At 46.6% G+C, this 18,955-nt stretch overlaps 1 protein-coding gene across 5 annotated transcripts in view; it reads left to right on the top strand.

The window, feature by feature from the left end:
* SWT1 (SWT1 RNA endoribonuclease homolog) overlaps window positions 1–18,955 on the top strand; it is a 976,200-nt gene that overhangs the window by 277,318 nt on the left and 679,927 nt on the right. For 3 of the 5 annotated variants that reach the window (XM_085601692.1, XM_085601689.1, XM_085601690.1), the window contains one exon: window positions 916–1,588. In XM_085601692.1, coding sequence (XP_085457818.1) covers window positions 916–1,588 — 673 coding nt within the window. The remainder of the gene's footprint in view (window positions 1–915; window positions 1,589–18,955) is intronic. The other 2 variants (XM_085601694.1, XM_085601693.1) reach the window with 1 other exon arrangement.

Genomic DNA, 18,955 nt, shown 5'->3' with positions numbered 1-18,955 from the left:
TGAAGGAAGAACACAGGCTACCAATCTATTTCTGACAGTGCATTTTCTAATTTGGAGTTCACTATAAACCACAAATACTGCTTTTGTAGTAGAAACACTCAAAAACAAACTTCAACACCAACTACAGAAGAGAGGATATTGACAAGTGAAGAATTATCATAGAAATGTAACAACCTTTTACCTGCATTCCTTCAATTTCGCAGGCACTTTTGTAAAAATCTGGTGCTTGGACCAGTGGCCCTGGCTGGTGCTTGGGCCAGTGGCCTTGGCTGGGGCTTGGGCCAGTGGCCTTGGCTGGGGCTTGGGCCAGTGGCCTTGGCTGGGGCTTGGGCCAGTGGCCTTGGCTGGGGCTTGGGCCAGTGGCCTTGGCTGGGGCTTGGGTCATTGGCATTGGCTGGAGCTTGGGCCAGTAGCCTTGGCCGGGGCTTGGGCCATTGGCCTTGGCCGGGGCTTGGGCCACTGGCCTTGGCCGGGGTTTGGGCCAGTGGCCTTGGCCGGGGCTAGGGCCAGTGACCTTGGCCGGGGCTAGGGCTAGTGGCCTTGGCCGGGGTTAGGGCCAGTGGCCTTGGCCGGGGCTAGGGCCAGTGGCCTTGGCCGGGGCTAGGGCCAGTGGCCTTGGCCGGGGCTAGGGCCAGTGGCCTTGGCTGGCGCTTGGGCCTGTGGCCTTGGCTGTTGATTGGGGCAAAGAGGGATCTTGACTTGTGCTTGCCGGCAGTGTTCTTGACCTGTGCTGGGGGTAACCAGAGTGCCTGTCTCGTTGGATTAGTAGCATGACTGGTAGTTGGTCTAATGAACTGGTGGGTGAAGTTCCTCGACCGGCTGGAACAAGCATAATTTGGCCTAAAGTTAAGAGAGTTGCTACAGTTTGAACTAATGGTACAGTAATTTACCATCTGCTCTGTTTATTCTTTCTAGCGCAGAGCCCAGCAGCTGCCCTTCAGCTAAGAGACTAAAAACAGACTCCTCCTTCACACGTGACACTTCACAGTCACTTCCAAAAAAGACCTCCCCAGTATCTGTAAAAAAACACTCTTCCACAAGTGTGAACGTGAGGAGAACTTCAGCTGGTTCTTGTTACTACCAGTTATGTGGGTTGACAAGCAAGCACAAAGAAAGTGGAAACAGTGACCGGTCTGGCTTAGGGTCTTCGGGTAAGAAATGCTCCACTGAAGATGAACAGCCAGCAAGAGAAACCCCCGCACCCAGAAAGGAGACACGAGGACAGCAGAATAGAGAACGCAGTGAAAAAATAAATAAGAAGCTCAAGAGATCAAGAAAAAACACGACCAAAGATGAACAAATACCTATCCTGGACCCTCCAGAGCAAATCCCTCACAAACTGGGAACTTGGGTCAGTAGCTTCAAAATTGTCACCCTGCCAAAGAACAGCAACAGTTCCATTGCTGCCCGTTCACAAGCATTTCAGGAATCATGTGAAAAACAAGCACAGTTGAAAAAATCCAAAAAGAGGGCTACATTATCGCAAAACGCTGTTCCTATCCTGCCACCCAGTCCTCCAAAAAGAAGCAGCCTTTATGGGGACAAGAAAAAATATTCACCGGAATCCGACAGGCCCAACTTTACCCAGGTAGTGAAGTGCTTAATGAAAGCCTTTTTTAATTTATCCCAGTTCTTACTTAACTTGTATGCTACATGTAGTTATGCTGTATATTTTTAGTTTGCTTTTATAGTACTGTAAATTACGTGCCCAGAGGTGGTGTTAAAAGTTAGGATTATGAAATGGATACTGGTGAGAGGTGCTAGATTGAAAGTTCGAAGTTTGACGACCTCTCCAGTGGTGCAAATGTCTTATTGTGCACATCAGTTAACATTGAACCTTCTTGGGCCAGGTGGGGAGAGTACATCCTTATAATGGCCTTGGCCTCTCTGGTGAAAGCCAGTGTTAATTAGAATAGTGATTTGTGGGAATCATTGAGAGTGGGCCTATGTAAAATGTGAACGTTAGTGGATAAGGGGTATAAAAGAATTATAATTAGGTGCTTATTGCTGTTGGAATGAAAGGGGTCATTATGCCATGGGAAGTTTGTAGACCCTTATGAAGAATTTGTACACTGCTAGTTTTAAGACTGGGAATATGTGTAATCTAAACAATGAGGTGGCAAAGGAGGAAGGGGAGATTAAATTATATCCAGTGATTTATCACAATGTGCATGACTTATTTCACATTTCTTTCTTTATAAGACCTTGTTGGTACTTGCAATAGCGCTGAACGTCTCCACCTCCAACAAACGATTGGTGCATTATACACCATTTCACCTGTTGCTGTTCTTAATGAAATGCCAGCCGTGGTTTCTTACTTGATGGTATACGATGCTATAGATATGAATTGAAGCTCTCCAGAGGCTTTTAGTAGAATATTTTATTTGCTATATTGAACTTGGCAAGACAAAAATGTGTATCCAATGAGGGACTCAAGAACTTTGATTAATGGAGAGAAGGTAGGTAGCGTGATAGACTTCACATAACAGCTACTTTAATTGTGCACGTTTGCCGGGATGAGGGCATTGATGAAGGTTTTAATGGAGGGAATAGAGGTGAGGGCGTATTCTTCAGATGCTGAGATGTCCTTACAGTGAGGAGGGAGCCAGCCTATCAAATTAATTTTCTTTGTTAGTAACACCTCAGCTTGTCTCTATTGTCATTTTGTAAAACTGGTAATATAGTTGGTTGTAATTCTGACAAGGCCCCTCATTGCAGGCTCGGAAACCATGGCTGCAAGGGCACAAGGATCTTGGCAAGGGATTTATATCCAAATATTCAGAACTGACAGTGATCATCCCTTTTTGGAGGGTAGAGGGGTAGACCAATTGTGTTTTGACAGACGGTAATGGCCACTTTGGAGAGCTCAGTTTCATTCACCTCTTGAAACCAGCCATGCTTGTTTGGGATGTGGGGTGCAGTTCATTCAAGAACTGTGCTTCTCTCACCCAGATAGACCTGACACTCTGTGTCTTGCAGTTGCATCTAGCCTCAGTGATCAAGTTTGTGTTGCTGGATCTCGGGTTTTATTTACTGCATCGTTCCTGAAAGTGTCATTAGGTATTTATGCCCATCACCATCCTGCCCTTGGAATACGGTGCTGAAAAGTGAACTGTATTATCTGGGTTACTGGGAGTTAGTGTGGTGCTTTGAAGACTGGGGAATGTACTCTAATTTCGTATGGTTGAAGCAAAGTCTAGCTTTCTTGATTTGTAGTGTCGGTAATTCCATAGTTTATTTCTTTGGGGATCCTTCATAGATATTGTTGCAGTAGTCCAGTCTCTGTTTTACCAAGACCATGATCACTTAAATGCAATTTGTGAGCAGGGAGATGGGAAGGGTCATTTCAGATGAGATTGTGAGGCCAAGGGATGGATTTGTGTTAAACCACATTCCAAAGTTTATAACTACTTCATAATTGAGAGGGTGAATGGATTTAAATAGCTGCTGATCTTTCTGACCGAGGTAAAAGAGAGTATAATACCATGAGGGAGGTTCAGTAGATGGAGAAAGTCGATGACCTTGATTACAGATGATTTTACCATCTACTATTTAACTGCCAGCCTGGTGTGTGTATCTGCGAGTCAGTTGGTGACCTGCTGGCACGAATGTAGGGATTATGGGAGACCGAATGGAGGTTGATGGTTAGTGTCATCATCCTGTAAGTGTGTGAGATTTAAAACCAGATGATATTGCTAAGTGTCTTGTTCATCGAGCAGGGGTCTATCAACCAGAGCCCTGTTTGACCTTCTTTGGAGGGTGGAAGTAGAATTCTTTTCTCACCAAATAAAAATAAATAAGGGCATTCTAGATGTCTATTTTATGCAGTTTAATAGCTCAAATCATATATCAACAGGCATCCATCTGCTATGCAGGAGTGGAGTGATGAAAAGGATACAGGGAATTGGAATCACATCTTTTTATTACAGTTAACAGTAATGGTGACTAGATGAACTTAACTTAGCTTACAGTATCAATGCATGGTAGCTGCAAAAGGAATATACTACAACACGATAAGTAGAGCACCTTGGTAGAAAATATGTGTTTCTTTTTAGAAGACAGCTGATTCACCAAGGAAACCTTATTTAGAGCTTGTGTGGAAAAGGACTGTGGTTGACCCACATTATGAATGCATATACTGCATGTACCCAGAGCAGTTGAACATGGATTGCAAGAAATGATAGAAATTCTCGGAAAAAACCCTTTCTATCGATGTTGGTTCCGTGGGGTTACTTGGTGGCTCACAGTAAATGACAGAGGTAGTTTCAATTGTAGCATCTGCTTCTGCCATGGAAAGTGGTACTTTGTGTAAAGATGGACACAGCAGACTCTGATGTTCCTGCTATGGAGCTTAGGATTTCAGTGTTGACTGTACTCTACTAGGGATAATTTTTGCGGAGCAGAGAAAGAAGATATGCTGTTCTACTCTGGGGGCACCTTGGTGTCAGTGGGGGTCTGCTCAACTGAATAGGCTATGTAGTGCTTTTTAATGTGATTGAGGAACAATTGTTTTTCTTTGAGCCAGGTAAAGATATAGTTTGAGTACATTTATTCTAAGAACTGGAATGGGTGATGTGTAGGATGGCTTGAAAACCTGCTTATCAGGGATCTATTCTTGCACCAAATCTCCCACTATAAGGAGCCACCTATCAGCAGCTTTAAGAATTGTATCTTTACCGATGACAGACTCTGTCTTTCACATTAGAGAGTTTAGTTCTTATTTCTTGAATGTTCTGCAGCACCGTTAAATGCACTGATGGGTCAATAGGTTTTAACTCTCCCATATTTCCAGGGACATCGAGATCAGGCATGTATATTAGCATTCCAAACAGTACCTGACACAGTGTGCGACCATCTAATACTCTTCTAGGCAAGTTATTTATTGCTGTCTGGACTCCAGATAGATTATGCAGCCAGCTCAGTCTTGTATTCAATACCCTAACTGTCAAGACTCGTTTGAGTGTACCATTGGCATGTTCTATGACTCATTTCGATTCAGTACTGAAAGGATGTAAATATAGCAGTTGTACTCCCAGATACCAGGCATAGTATCCGTGAACGCCTTGGTGGCAAACATAGGGCCATTTGTTTAAACAAAGGATAGGAACTACTCCCACTACTGCTAGGCACTGAAAGTCTTTGATGATCGTTCAAGACATGGCTGTTTTTGTGGCTAAACCTGTAAGAATTTGGAACGTGAGCCGACCACAACCAATATGTAATTATATTGGTTTGCACTCACGGTTGGCCTGATCTGGTTAAAGCCCCACCTGTAGGCCGTCTAGGCTTTGTGAATCATCTATTATGTCTCCTTGTGAGCCAAGCCCAGCAGTTCCCCCAGTAACTCCTCCATTGCAAGAGGAAAGAGTCCTCAGTGATTAAAACTGTGACACCCAGCCCTCGAAGATTCGAACCATGCTGCTGGTTTTGAAGCATGCTGATCCAACCTCAAAGCACTACAATCACACAGTCCTTACACAACGTGAATTTGTCAAGGAAGTTCTTGGTATCTCAGGTGTCACTTTCTAGGCGTGGGTCCTGCACCCATCACCTCCCTTTAAATTTGAAACACTGTATTTGACAAGCTCTCACCTTTCCCCCTGTTGCCCTGCCTTCCCGGCAACCTCAATGGTATGCACCAGTTCCTCACGCAGACCATTGATGCACCTCAGCAGTATCCTCTCCCACTGACTCAGTTCTGCACTACCAGAGACTACACTAATACCTTCCGATGCCTCTTCAAGCCTGAGGCATGTCTTTAAAAAGTGGGAACTATATAATCCTGCCAGATGTAACCTCTAAGTGGTAGACGTGATGAGTACAGGCCCCAGCTAGGCCCGCAGGACACAAGGGTTCGCTCTCCTGTAATGGAATCTATAAGGAAGTTGGCACGGAAACTGCAAAGTATAAAGACAGCATTTATTAACCCTTAAGGGTGGTCCTACAATCCACACAACACTCTTCAGTATTGCATAGAGTAGCACAAAGAACTTACGTACATGGTCCCCTTTTATACACAATAGAGGGGCTCATAAGTGGGTGGATACAACATGAGGCCGAAGAACATTACCATTTATGGTCATTTTCGATACTGAATCAATATGTGGGCGGAGCTAACACACTCCTTGAGCCCGCGAAAACATGGTCAAGCAAGGCTAACTGATAACAGATGTGGTCAAGTCTGGGCATGTACCAGATGGACAAAAGAGCTATTTATAGACTGTTACTAGGCAGATTACAAGAGCAACTAACACAGAGGTTGGACTCTTCTCGTGGAGAACACGTGGAAGCATGACAATACAAAATGGAGTCCGAACTTCGGTCAACATAACAGAGAAAACATGATCTAGAGGAAGGGGATTAATGTCTTTAGTAAATGCTTAATCACATCGTTGTTTCAATTTACAACAGACGGTGGAGACATTATCCCCATTCAAGAGTGTAGTCTTCTCTTCTCACCCCCCCCCCCCCCCCCACAGGCCACAAAGGCACACCACTCTACGATGGACACGGTGGTAGCGGTGCCTCTGATGCCGCCAGAACAGCCCACATAACCTTCGGGTCGACACTTCCCGACTCACATCTTTTATGCTCCCTACACCAAACCTGGGCAACAGAAAGCTTGAGCCCCTTTTAATGTCAACACAATCATGAAAATGGACATAGGACTGCAGTGAAAGGTCTAGTATTTACATTGCCAAGTGCTAAGGCCATCTTGTAGAAATGTGATTCATGCTGGCAGTACATGCTCCGTAAAGCAGTCAGATAGGGGAAGCAATGTCAAACATGTGTGAAGTGATCGCAGTTGCCGGGTGGGCTGCGCCGCAAACAATTTGGTATTGTAGGGGGAGACGTGAGCCTTATTTGCAATAACCAGAGTTATAAGATCAGTACTTTTATGTCCAGGTTGGGGCCTCACCTCTTGAGATGATATGCTTGAAGTACATGTGCCCCACAAACAACATTAATGTAATTGCTTTTGTTGTATTTAAGGGAGAGTGAGGATGTTCTGAATAGCTGCTTGGTTGAAGCTGTACAGTTTTGGCCGCAGTGAAACTATTTGAAAGCATTGGAAGCTTTGCCTAAAGTGAGAGATGAGTATGTGTATGTATGTGATTGCACGGGTGGTCTGTTTTTCAGTAGACTAAACACTAGCCCTAATCAGTGTTCCCTCAAATTATTTTTCTCTGTTTTCACCAACAGTGTGGTGTTGTGTACATGTTTATTGATTGTAGACTGCTTTACTCCTAATTCAGCATCTCCAATGCAGTACCCTATATCTCACCCTGTTACATTACTCATAATTCTGCATCTCTAATGCACTATGCTATTTCTCACCCTATACCTCTCCCAATATATCCTCTACCTCCATTCGGACTCATCCCAAACACCATTCTACTACTATGATCCTCAAAATAACCCTTTCCAGACTCTTCTCTCCCATACCCCTCCTTGCATCATCTCAAACAACTTACTATTCAGATCGCTGAACAAGCCATTCTAAAACCATTCACCATGTATCCCTCCAAGACTCATCCAATACCTCATCTTTCTCCCTAATCCACTTCTAGAGACTCTTCCCCCTCCATCTCTCCTTTACTCATCCCAAACTTCCTCTTACTGCTATAATCTCCAAAAAACACTTTCTAGACCCTTCCCTTTTCTATCCCTCCACTATCCTTTTCAATCCAGCTAACAGACTCACATGCCCGCTGCTCAAATTAATTTCACATTTCCCTATACTAATTCACCACTAATCTTTTTTGGGTTCCGGAATAGCGTGCTACTCCCTGAAAAGCGCTTCGACTTCTCGTCAGGGGTAGTAAGCGCTATATAAATGTAATTACAATACAATACTGTCACCACAGCCTAGGCAGCCAGAAGGGTCAGAGAAATGGTGACTGACATTGGAGCGCTAGATCTTCGCAGTCATCTTGATCCTTGCCCAGCAACATACACAATCCCTTTTGCGTTCATTAAATTTTTTTTACACAGCTTTGTAACTATTTCCGCAGTACTCATTGCGAACAGGTCCTCTGAAGTTTTCTCACCTGCATGTAAAACATACAATATCTCTATGGTTTATTCTGCTGACCTTTCCCTGTTCTTTGTTATCTCTTTTTTAAATTAAATAATGCTCTGTCTTGTTTTCCTTATTAAAATCTATTTGTTCAAACTGCCCCATAAAATTAACAAATATGACATAAACTACTACTGATCATGATTCGACAGAAGAGCAGATGTAGGGTTGTTGGTTGTGAGGGGCTTGAACTGGAAAAATTCCAGGTTAACATACTTATTTTGATAGAAAGATGGACTCTATAAATTAAATAATCTCTGTGGCAGTGCATACTTCAAGAGAGCTTTATTGAGCCCATGGGGAGAAATGACGCCACTTCAGAGGAACAATATGACCTCCTGGTCTATACAGTGTGTATTGTTGGGATCTTAGTCTCTGAATTATTTAGCATTCTATGAATGTTCCTTTACGATTCCCTTTCTGAGGGCTGCTGTCTTGCTCTGAGTGTGAAATATGTCCTGCAAAGGTTCACATGATAACCATTGCTCCTATTTATATTGAGAAGTTTCCATGTTTTTGTTTTGTTTTGAAAACTCTTAGATACGGAAAAAACAAAGTGGTCCTGTCAGGACTTCCGGGTGTTTTCTTTCACACTGGGTTTATATGGCGAACTCTGGGATCTCATTATCTACTTGGAAACCCCTTTCTTTTTCCAGAATGTCTAGAAACAATGCTAACAAGGTTAGAACAGTACTCTGGCCATGGAACACTGCTGAGCCAATCAGAAGAGAGTGTACGTAGGCTCTCTTTCTTGAATGTGACCAGGCTGGAACTCTTGGCATCAAGCTGAGCTGAGCTTGGCTACAGTCCCTCCTGATTGTTTTTTTTCAAAAAAAGGCTGCATGCATGACAGTGGGGTGTCTTTGAAAGGTAAGGGTTTTGTTTTATAAGAATATGAGCTCTTGCCCCAGTGGTAGGCCAACAGTTGTGGCCTTGAAAGTCCAGGTGATATCCCTGGCTTATTTTTGTGTGATGTTTAGCTTCCTTTTGATGCAGTTCCCTTTGCGTAGTTCCTTAGAAATTAGATTCAGGCACTTCAGTGTCTCTGGAATTTCCAGCAAGATGTTGAGATCAGTCCTAGTGGCAAGAGACTGTAGATGAAATGGGCTGATAAAAACACTTGACCACTGAGATGGTTTAAGGTTTTTGAAGACTAGAGCTTATTCTAAAATGCTTGCAGTTGTAGGTGCTCCCTTGTGTCTGGACAGAGCTATACTTCTCTTAATAGAGTGAAATACATACATAAGGAGTTACTTTTTTCATTCTAACTTGGCTGGGATGGTTTGATTTTTACCCATCCAAAGCTATAATACTGTACCTGTTTTGGTAAAAGACTTATGTCACTTTTCAGCTTGGCATGGATGGCACTTGCTAAAACTATGCTTAAAGACTATGCTATTAAAATGGAAAAGACTTTGTCACTCTCTAGCTCGGCATGGATGGCACTGTGCTAATCCTATTATTAACAATTCAGCTTGAGAAACCAACATTTAAGGTGAGCAGATTCAGAGTGTCGTTGGTGTTGTAGAGTGCTCCATAGAAGGGAGCTGCTCTCCGCCGGCACATTTTAAAACACATTTTAATTTAAATATAATTTGCTAAAGTAATCATAGAAATTGGTATATTGCATATATTAATAATTATTTTTAGTCGTAAACATGATCCTAATCTAAATAACTACAATTTTAATTCCAGTAATTATTAGGATTTTAAAACTAATAAAAATAATATTGTTACTAATTAAAATAATAGTAACATTATCAATAATAATATTAAATAATCGTTAGTTTTAAATCTTTATTCGACTATCAAAAGAGGTAGCCATAAATGTACGATTACACTGCATTAAAAAAAAAATACAAATTAAAAAGGCAGATACAATCACAATTACTAAAAACATTTATTTTCTTGTATTATATCAAGACATATTTTCACATTAAATAGGCTTAAAAAATAGACATGATGTTATTATTGCTTAGAGAAAAATCAACAACGAAATCAATACAGGTCTTTTCTACTATATTCTGATTTTTTTCCTCAAGTTAATTGATTTCAGTGTAAACAGGGCAAAGTTGCAACATATCAGGAATTTCATTGCTACTTTGTGTGACCTAATAATATGGGTGACAAACAATGGTTTGCAAAACAACATAAAGTGCAATGTGCTCGGTTTACTTTTATTATCGCATGGACAAGGTACCTCATCAGGCGGATTGATCCTCATTTTAGGGAATGCTACAAGATGATGAACGATGCCATATCTCAATCTTAATAACACAAAGCAGTGCTGGGTGTAGGTCACATATGTCAAATAATTCTTGGCACCCGCCTCTAAATTGTACGATATTTACAAAGCAACAGTAGATTTATTTCTCTCAGCTTTAGATTTCAAATCAGACCTATGTTGTAAATAGGTCGCTCTGATCTCCTTCTTTGTGTAGGGCAATATTTTGGATGTCTCTGACCATACTGATGTTTTGTACACATTTTCTAGAGAGGAATTGATATATAGTAACCACAGAATATTTCATACGTTGTTCAATTTAAGACCATCCAAAATAATCGATTTAGTAAAAGCAGTTTCTTCCCTTTTCCAAATTGAGTCCCACAATAGCAGTGGTCTGGCCATTAAGAGATCTTCTAAAAACTGGAGAGCCACCTCGTGATGTGCAATTGTGTTTGGAGCAGATGTCGGTAAATATAACAAACGTTTCAGAAACAAATTTTCTTGCGTTTGCAGTGCCTTGCTATTTGCATGGCCCCAAAGCCCTGCCCCATAAAGAGCTATACTTGCCCCTTTAGCTTTATATATTGCTACTATCTCATTAGTTGGTCGATTCTCCAGTTTGGAAGAAAATTAAAAAATTCCCTGAGTAGCCCTGCTCATTTTCGCTCTGGTGTTCAGAATATGTTGCGCCCAAGACCAATTATCCGCAAATAAAATACCAAGATAACAAAAGGAGTTGACAGTAATGATAGGGCTATTCTCGATAAAAAGGTTTTGAGGGTGTTAGAAAAACCCCCCTCCCACACCGGAAAGGGTGGTGGTAACGGGGTCTTTCCAGACATACACAGTGGTAGCTTGGCTCGAGTGGTCAGGGGTCAGGCACCGTGTTAAGCATACGCAATACCCATACAATAACCATGCGTGCATCCGTTCCAAAAACGACACTACACCTTAAAAATTATGAAAATATCTCTGTGTTTATCTTCTTTTCTCTTAGTTACTGATTAAATAAATAATAAGACAATCACAGTACACAAGGCTTTTCCTTACAAAGTGCAGGTCAAATAAATAGTAATACTTTACAGGTGCAATAAATAGGATCAGGTCAAATAAATACTATGAGGGAATAAATACTGTACAGAAATAAGTTAGCTCAGGACAATAAATACATTACAGGGATAACTTAGATAAATACAATAAATACAGTACCCTCAATAAATAATACCAGCCAACAATGACATTTGTAAAATCAGATCACATTTCAAATACTATGGGCTGATTTGGCCCAGTCACAGCTTGTGGTTAGGTGGATGGCCTGAGGGTGTCTCACCTAGCTTGGGTAAGGCTGAGGCTAAAACTGAGGTAGATCAAGGGTAATCTAGGAATCTGGCTCTCCCAAACTACACAACCCCTCACACAGGTCACTGTATCAGTCTCAGTCCACCCCTAGCACTTCCAGGCTGGTTCTAACACCTCTTTATCCCTTAGGATGGTCTCTTAGAGCTCCACAGGGCCTTAGGCGCCCTCTATTCCACTTACTGCCCTTTTTATGAAGCTCCGACGCCGCTGGAGTCGTGTCGACGCCGTGAGGCGGTTCTGGTTCGATGTCGGCGGCCTCGGCACAATGTCAGTTCTTGACGACGCCGGTAGGCGGTTCCGGTTCGATGTCGGCGGCCTCGGCTCGATGTCGACCTCCGGTTCGATGACGTCGGGCTGTCTTGGCTCGATGTCGACTTCGGGCAGCTCCGGTTCGATGTCGGCGGCCTCGGCTCGATGTCGACCTCCGATTCGATGACGTCGGGCTGTCTTGGCTCGATGTCGACTTCCGCCGGCTCCGGAGTGCGACCTCCACTCCCGACCTCCGGCACGATTCTCTTCAGGTTCCGGCGACTCCGGAGTGCGATCTCCACTCCCGACCTCCCGCACGATTCTCTTCAGGTTCCGGCGACTCCGGAGGGCGGACTTCACTCCCCCGTCGACGCCGCTCACTCGACCTCGGGTGACTTCCTCCTCGACCTCTGGTACTCCTCACGACCTCCGTCAGCGCCCTCTCTCGACCTCTGGCGGCTCCGGGTACGACGTCTGCTTTTCAGTCAGCGCCGCTTCTCCACCTCGGGCTCCAGGTCTCAGGCTTCTCGACGTCGGACTCCAGGGAAACCACTAAACAGGTCAGATTCTTGCTTTTCTTTACTCTTAAGGCCTGTTCCTGCTGTCCAGGTCCTTTAGATGGTTTTTCTTGCTTTCTCCCACACAGGGCTCCAGGCCGGGCTCAGTCAGTAGGGACTAGTATCAAGGGTGGGTTTATGGACCCCACTCCAGGCACAAGTTTCCACCCCTGCTGCCTCACTCCTTCCTCCTTCAGGTTTCTGCTGCTCTCTCTTCACCAGTCAGGTGCTAACTGCCCGCTCCAACTGTCAACTCTGGCTTAGCTTCCCAACATTCCAAACCGCCTCCAACTGTCACAGGGTTCTGGAATGTTCTGGAAGGTGCTGGTAGGTTCCAGTGGGTTCTGATGATGTCACAGGTGGCCACCATTTTGTGCTCCAGGCCCTCAGACAGAAGTTCCAGGGGTAGATAAAATTGCTCCCTGAATCTGCATCAATACGAAAAAGTCTGGTGGTTCCCAAAAAGGAAAAATACTAACAGGGTTTGAGGCAAAAGTGGGACAAAATAAATAATGATGAGGAGGGACCACCCAAAGGGCTGACAGGTCTAACACGCGTCCCCCCCCAGCTGAAAGTGGGGAGAGCTACCCAACCCCTTGGGAGTTCTCATCACTAAGGCGGAAATACCTTGAGAGACCGTCTGCATTGGCGTGGTCCACTCCAGGCCGATGTTCCACCTGAAAGTCCATTCCCTGTAGGGAGATAGACCACCTCAACAACTTGGGATTCTCCCCCTTCATCTGCATCAGCCAACGAAGGGGTCTGTGGTCGGTCTGAACCAGGAAGTGCGAGCCAAACGGGTATGGCCGCAACTTCTTCAGAGCCCATACCACTGCAAAGGCTTCACGCTCTATTGCACTCCACTTCTGTTCCCTGGGAAGTAGTCTCCGGGATAGGAAGACCACGGGTTGATCCAGACCCTCTTCATTGAGTTGCGATAACACTGCCCCAATGCCATGTTCTGATGCATCTGTCTGGACAATGAACTTCTTGGAAAAGTCTGGGGCCCTTAAGACCGGGGCCTCGCACATGGCTTGCTTCAGTCTCACAAAGGCCTGCTGACAAGCCTCCGTCCAGACTACCCGTCGAGGTTGTTTCTTGGACGTGAGCTCCGTGAGGGGGGCCACGATGGTACCGTACCCCTTCATGAAGCGGCGGTAGTATCCGGTGAGGCCCAAAAATGCTCGGACCTCAGTCTGAGTCTTGGGGGGTTCCCAGGCCATGATGGCCTCGATCTTCGCCTGGAGGGGTTGCACCGCTCACCTACCCACCAAGTGTCCAAGGTACACTACCGACCCCTGCCCGATCTGGCACTTACTGGCCTTGATCGTCAATCCAGCTTGTCTCAGGGCCTGGAGAACAGCTTGCAGGTGACGCAAGTGATCCTCCCAGCTGTTACTGAAGACGGCTATGTCATCCAGATAAGCAGCAGAGAAACTCTCCATTCCGGTGAGGATCTGGTTTACCAGGCGCTGAAACGTGGCAGGTGCGTTCTTGAGCCCAAAGGGCATCACACAGAACTGGTAGTGGCCATTGGGCGTGAAGAAGGCTGACCTTTCCCTTGCTCCATCAGTCAAAGAGATCTGCCAGTACCCAGAAGTAAGGTCAAAGGTACTTAGATATTGGGCAGCTCCCAGCCGGTCAATCAATTCATCCGCCCTTGGGATCGGATGAGCATCAGTTTTGGTTACTGAATTCAGTCCCCGGTAGTCCACACAGAACCTCAGTTCCGGTTGGCCACCCGGTGGTGCGGCTTTTGGTACTAACACCACCGGACTGGACCAGGGGCTGCTGGAAGGTTCGATCACTCCTAGCTCCAGCATCTTAGTGACTTTACTGTTAATGCTGGCCTTCACCTTGTCTGACATCCGGTAGATCTTGGACTTCACAGGTGGGCTGTCTCCTGTGTCCACATCATGGACGCACAGGTGAGTCCTACCCGGAACAAGGGAGAACAACGAAGAGTACTGTCCCAGGACCTGGCGGCAGTCCTCCTGCTGTTCAGGAGTTAGAGATGGGGAGAGAATCACTCCCTCCACCGACCCATCCTTCTCTTGAGACGCAAACAAATCGGGGAGAGGCTCGCTTTCCACGTCCTCTGCTCCGTCAGTCACCATCATCAAAATGACTTTGGGCCTCTCGTGGTGGGGTTTGAGGCGGTTGGCATGCAGCACCCGCAGGGGCTGGCGAGGGGTCTTAAGATCCACCAAGTAGGTAGCCTTACCCTTCTTCTCCAATACCTCAAAGGGTCCTGACCAGCGATCCTGGAGGGCGCTAGGCTCTCCTGGTTCGATCACCCACACCTTCTGGCCAGGCTCCAATTCCACCGGGTGAGCGTTGTGGTCATACCACGCCTTCATGACTGCTTGGCTGGCTTCCAAGTTGTCAGAAGCTTGCTTCCACAACTTAGCCATTTGGCTCCGGAAGGCCAGCATGTAGCTCACCACGTCCTGGGGAAGCTTCCTGGGAGTTCTCTCCCATCCGTCTCTCACCAGGTTGAGAGGTCCACGTACAGGGTGCCCATACAAAAGCTCGAAGGGGCTGAAGCCCACTCCCTTCTGTGGCACTTCCCTGTAAGAAAAGAGTAGACAGGGTAGGAGGACGTCCCATTTCCTCCGCAGGCTTTCAGGCAGACTTCTAATCATGCCTTTCAAGGTTTTGTTAAACCTCTCCACCAGACCATTGGTCTGGGGGTGGTAAGGAGTTGTGAACCGGTAGGTCACTCCACACTCCTTCCACATGGCCCGCATGTATGCTGACATGAAGTTGGTCCCCCTGTCGGACACAACTTCCTTGGGAAAACCCACTCGGGTAAAGATTCCCATCAGGGCCCTAGCCACAACAGGTGCTGTAATGGTCCTTAGAGGTATAGCCTCTGGGTACCGTGTGGCATGATCCACCAAAACCAGGATAAACCTGTGACCAGCTGTAGTAGGCGGATCTAATGGACCCACAATGTCGATGCCCACCCTTTCAAAGGGGGTGCTAACGACAGGAAGTGGTTCCAGGGGAGCTTTCAGCTTCACCCCTGTTTTCCCACTGGCTTGGCAAGACACACATGTCCGGCAGTAGGTGTCGGACGACACTTTCATTTGAGGCCAATAAAAGTGTGGGACAAGACGGGCGAAGGTCTTGTCTTGCCCTAGGTGTCCTGCCAATGGGATCTCGTGAGCCAACTCCAGAAGGAAGGCTCGATAACGTTGAGGGACTACCAAGGCTCGTGACGATCCATGTAGGGGTGCCTTGGGTTCACTGTAGAGGAGGCCATCCTCCCAGTAAACACTGTAGTTCCCTTCAACGTTCCCTGCTGCCTGGGCTTCGGCCTGTCGCCTCAGTCCCTCAAGGGTAGGGCACTCCTCCTGGCCCTGGCAGAATTCCTCCCTGGTCGGGCCTCCCTCCACGTGCCACTCGGCCGGGATGGGTAGGTCCTCCAGTTTGGTAACATCCCCCACCGCGGACTCCTGGTCCACCACCTCCGGTGGCCTATCCGTCACACGGGGCGCGGATGCCGAGGCAGGCTCCTCCCGTCCTCGGTTCTTCCCTTGATCGGCAGCTGGCTGGGCCTTTGTTCCAGGCTCCAGCCTGAACGAACTCCCTCTCCGGGTAGTCGCGGACCCTGTGCTAACACAGGCCCAGTCAGGTGTACCCAGCATCTCAGTGTGAGTCCGGTATTCCACCTCTTTCCAAGCATTGTGCTCCATGTCATTCCCTAGCAGACAATCGACTGGCACGGCAGGGCTTACGGCAACTCGAAGTGAACCTGCAACCCCCTCCCATTCAAAGGGAACCTCGGCCACCGGATAGTGGCCTGTTCTGCCGTCAGCCATCGCGGCTGGGTGGAGTACATCGGGAATTACCTGCTCTGGAGACACCAGTTGGCTACGCACCATAGTCATACTGGCTCCTGTGTCTCTCAGAGCCTCCCCCCTTTGGCCGTTGATGGTGACCCACTGCCCATACTTTATAGTATTCGCGGGCACCTGGATCTTAGGAACCATCTCCCGTTCTCCCAGGGACACTAAAGTGACACCCGCCCACTCCCTTCCCTTAATTAAAGGCATCTCCTCCCCGAGCACTACACTAGCTACTCCGGGGGCTTTTCCTCCAATGGGAGGGGGTGGTCGTTTTGGGCACTTCGCATCTCCCTTATAGTGTCCAACGCCACCGCACTCGAAGCAATGGACAACCCTTGGCTGCTGACTCTGGCCAGGATTAGGGTTTCGGGGTGGGTTAGCCCTAGGGGTGAATCCTGTTCCCTTACCTTGGAAATTATTTTGGGGGCCTTTGGAGAACTCCTTTTTCTTTTCCCCTCCCTCTTTCTTCTGGGGGGCGCCCTGTCCGGCCTTTTGAGTATCCCCTCCAGTCCCCCTTGTGGACACCCGGGTACTAGCCCAAATGTCCGCCTCCTCAGCAAGCTTCCGGGGATTGGTCAGCTTGCTATCCACCAGGTGTTGACGCAGTTCAGGGAAACATTTTTTGAGCAGGTGTTCCTTCAGTACTAAATCAAACAACCCCTCGTAGTTCCTCACTTCACTGCCCTGAATCCAACCCTCTAGTGCCTTCTTTGCATAGTCCAGGAAGTCCACCCAATTCTGTGTGCCCAGTTTGTGACTACCCCGGAACTTCTGTCGGTACTTTTCGGGTGTTAGTCCAAACTTTCTTATGAGCGCCACCTTCATGGTGGGGTAGTGGGTCTGCTCATCCTCCTCTAGGGCCAATAAAGCATCCCTACCAGCTGGAGGCATGTACTTGTACAATCCCGCTCCCCAGTACTTCTCTGGAACCCCATGGGCCCTTAACGAGACCTCATAGGCCGCTAGCCACTTGGCAATATCGTCGCCCACTCCATAGCTAGCTACTATGTCCTTTGGCAGGTAGGGTTTGGGTTCCCTGGTGAACTCTCTTTCTTGGTCTTTGCTGCCACCATTAGGAACAGTTTGTGCCCCGATTCTTAGGATCTGAAGATCTATCTCTTTCAGCCTTAACTCATGAGCCATCCTCTGTTCCTCCTTCTCTTTCTCCAGCCTTGCTAAGTCCCATGTGAGCTGTCTTTTCTCCCTCCGGTCTGTTAACTCCACTTCAGATAAGCCACCGCTAGAGACAGTGCTGCCCTTCCTGGAAATGGTTCTGGGCCCCGCTACTAGGTTCCCCACCTCAGGTTGGTACAACCCAGCCCCCTCGCTGTCAGGCTCTCCATCCCTGTCCTCCTCCTCAGCCTTGCTTTCTCGTCGTGCCTCCCCCCAAGCCCTTAAGCTGGTTTGGAGTGCACCCTTCTTTGCTCCTGGGGGACAATACACCCCCTCCCGCTGACAAAACTCCCTGAGTTGGGCCACAGTGTACGTTTCTAAATTCTCCAGTACAAACTCCATCTTGCCCACTCAGGTCAGAGGACAGTTATTTGCAGAAGCTATGCAGGGGGGTACCTTTTATAATACCTCCTCCCACCACCAGAGTAAATTTGGAAAAAACAAAAACTCACAATTAGGAAGGCCGCTTTGAGAAAACTCCAGGTGTAGGCCTATGGACTACCCACAGTTATTGTCGAGTATGCGTAGGCACAGCTCAATCCCGCCGCTGAACACCAATTATGTTAGAAAAACCCCCCTCCCACACCGGAAAGGGTGGTGGTAACGGGGTCTTTCCAGACATACACAGTGGTAGCTTGGCTCGAGTGGTCAGGGGTCAGGCACCGTGTTAAGCATACGCAATACCCATACAATAACCATGCGTGCATCCGTTCCAAAAACGACACTACACCTTAAAAATTATGAAAATATCTCTGTGTTTATCTTCTTTTCTCTTAGTTACTGATTAAATAAATAATAAGACAATCACAGTACACAAGGCTTTTCCTTACAAAGTGCAGGTCAAATAAATAGTAATACTTTACAGGTGCAATAAATAGGATCAGGTCAAATAAATACTATGAGGGAATAAATACTGTACAGAAATAAGTTAGCTCAGGACAATAAATACATTACAGGGATAACTTAGATAAATACAATAAATACAGTACCCTCAATAAATAATACCAGCCAACAATGACATTTGTAAAATCAGATCACATTTCAAATACTATGGGCTGATTTGGCCCAGTCACAGCTTGTGGTTAGGTGGATGGCCTGAGGGTGTCTCACCTAGCTTGGGTAAGGCTGAGGCTAAAACTGAGGTAGATCAAGGGTAATCTAGGAATCTGGCTCTCCCAAACTACACAACCCCTCACACAGGTCACTGTATCAGTCTCAGTCCACCCCTAGCACTTCCAGGCTGGTTCTAACACCTCTTTATCCCTTAGGATGGTCTCTTAGAGCTCCACAGGGCCTTAGGCGCCCTCTATTCCACTTACTGCCCTTTTTATGAAGCTCCGACGCCGCTGGAGTCGTGTCGACGCCGTGAGGCGGTTCCGGTTCGATGTCGGCGGCCTCGGCACAATGTCAGTTCTTGACGACGCCGGTAGGCGGTTCCGGTTCGATGTCGGCGGCC

The sequence above is a fragment of the Triturus cristatus genome, chromosome 4_2 (genome assembly GCF_964204655.1).
Source record: "Triturus cristatus chromosome 4_2, aTriCri1.1, whole genome shotgun sequence".
Classification (NCBI taxonomy): domain Eukaryota; kingdom Metazoa; phylum Chordata; class Amphibia; order Caudata; family Salamandridae; genus Triturus; species Triturus cristatus.
The sequence above is the reverse complement of the archived record's forward strand: the minus strand, read 5'-3'. Positions and strand labels throughout refer to the sequence as shown.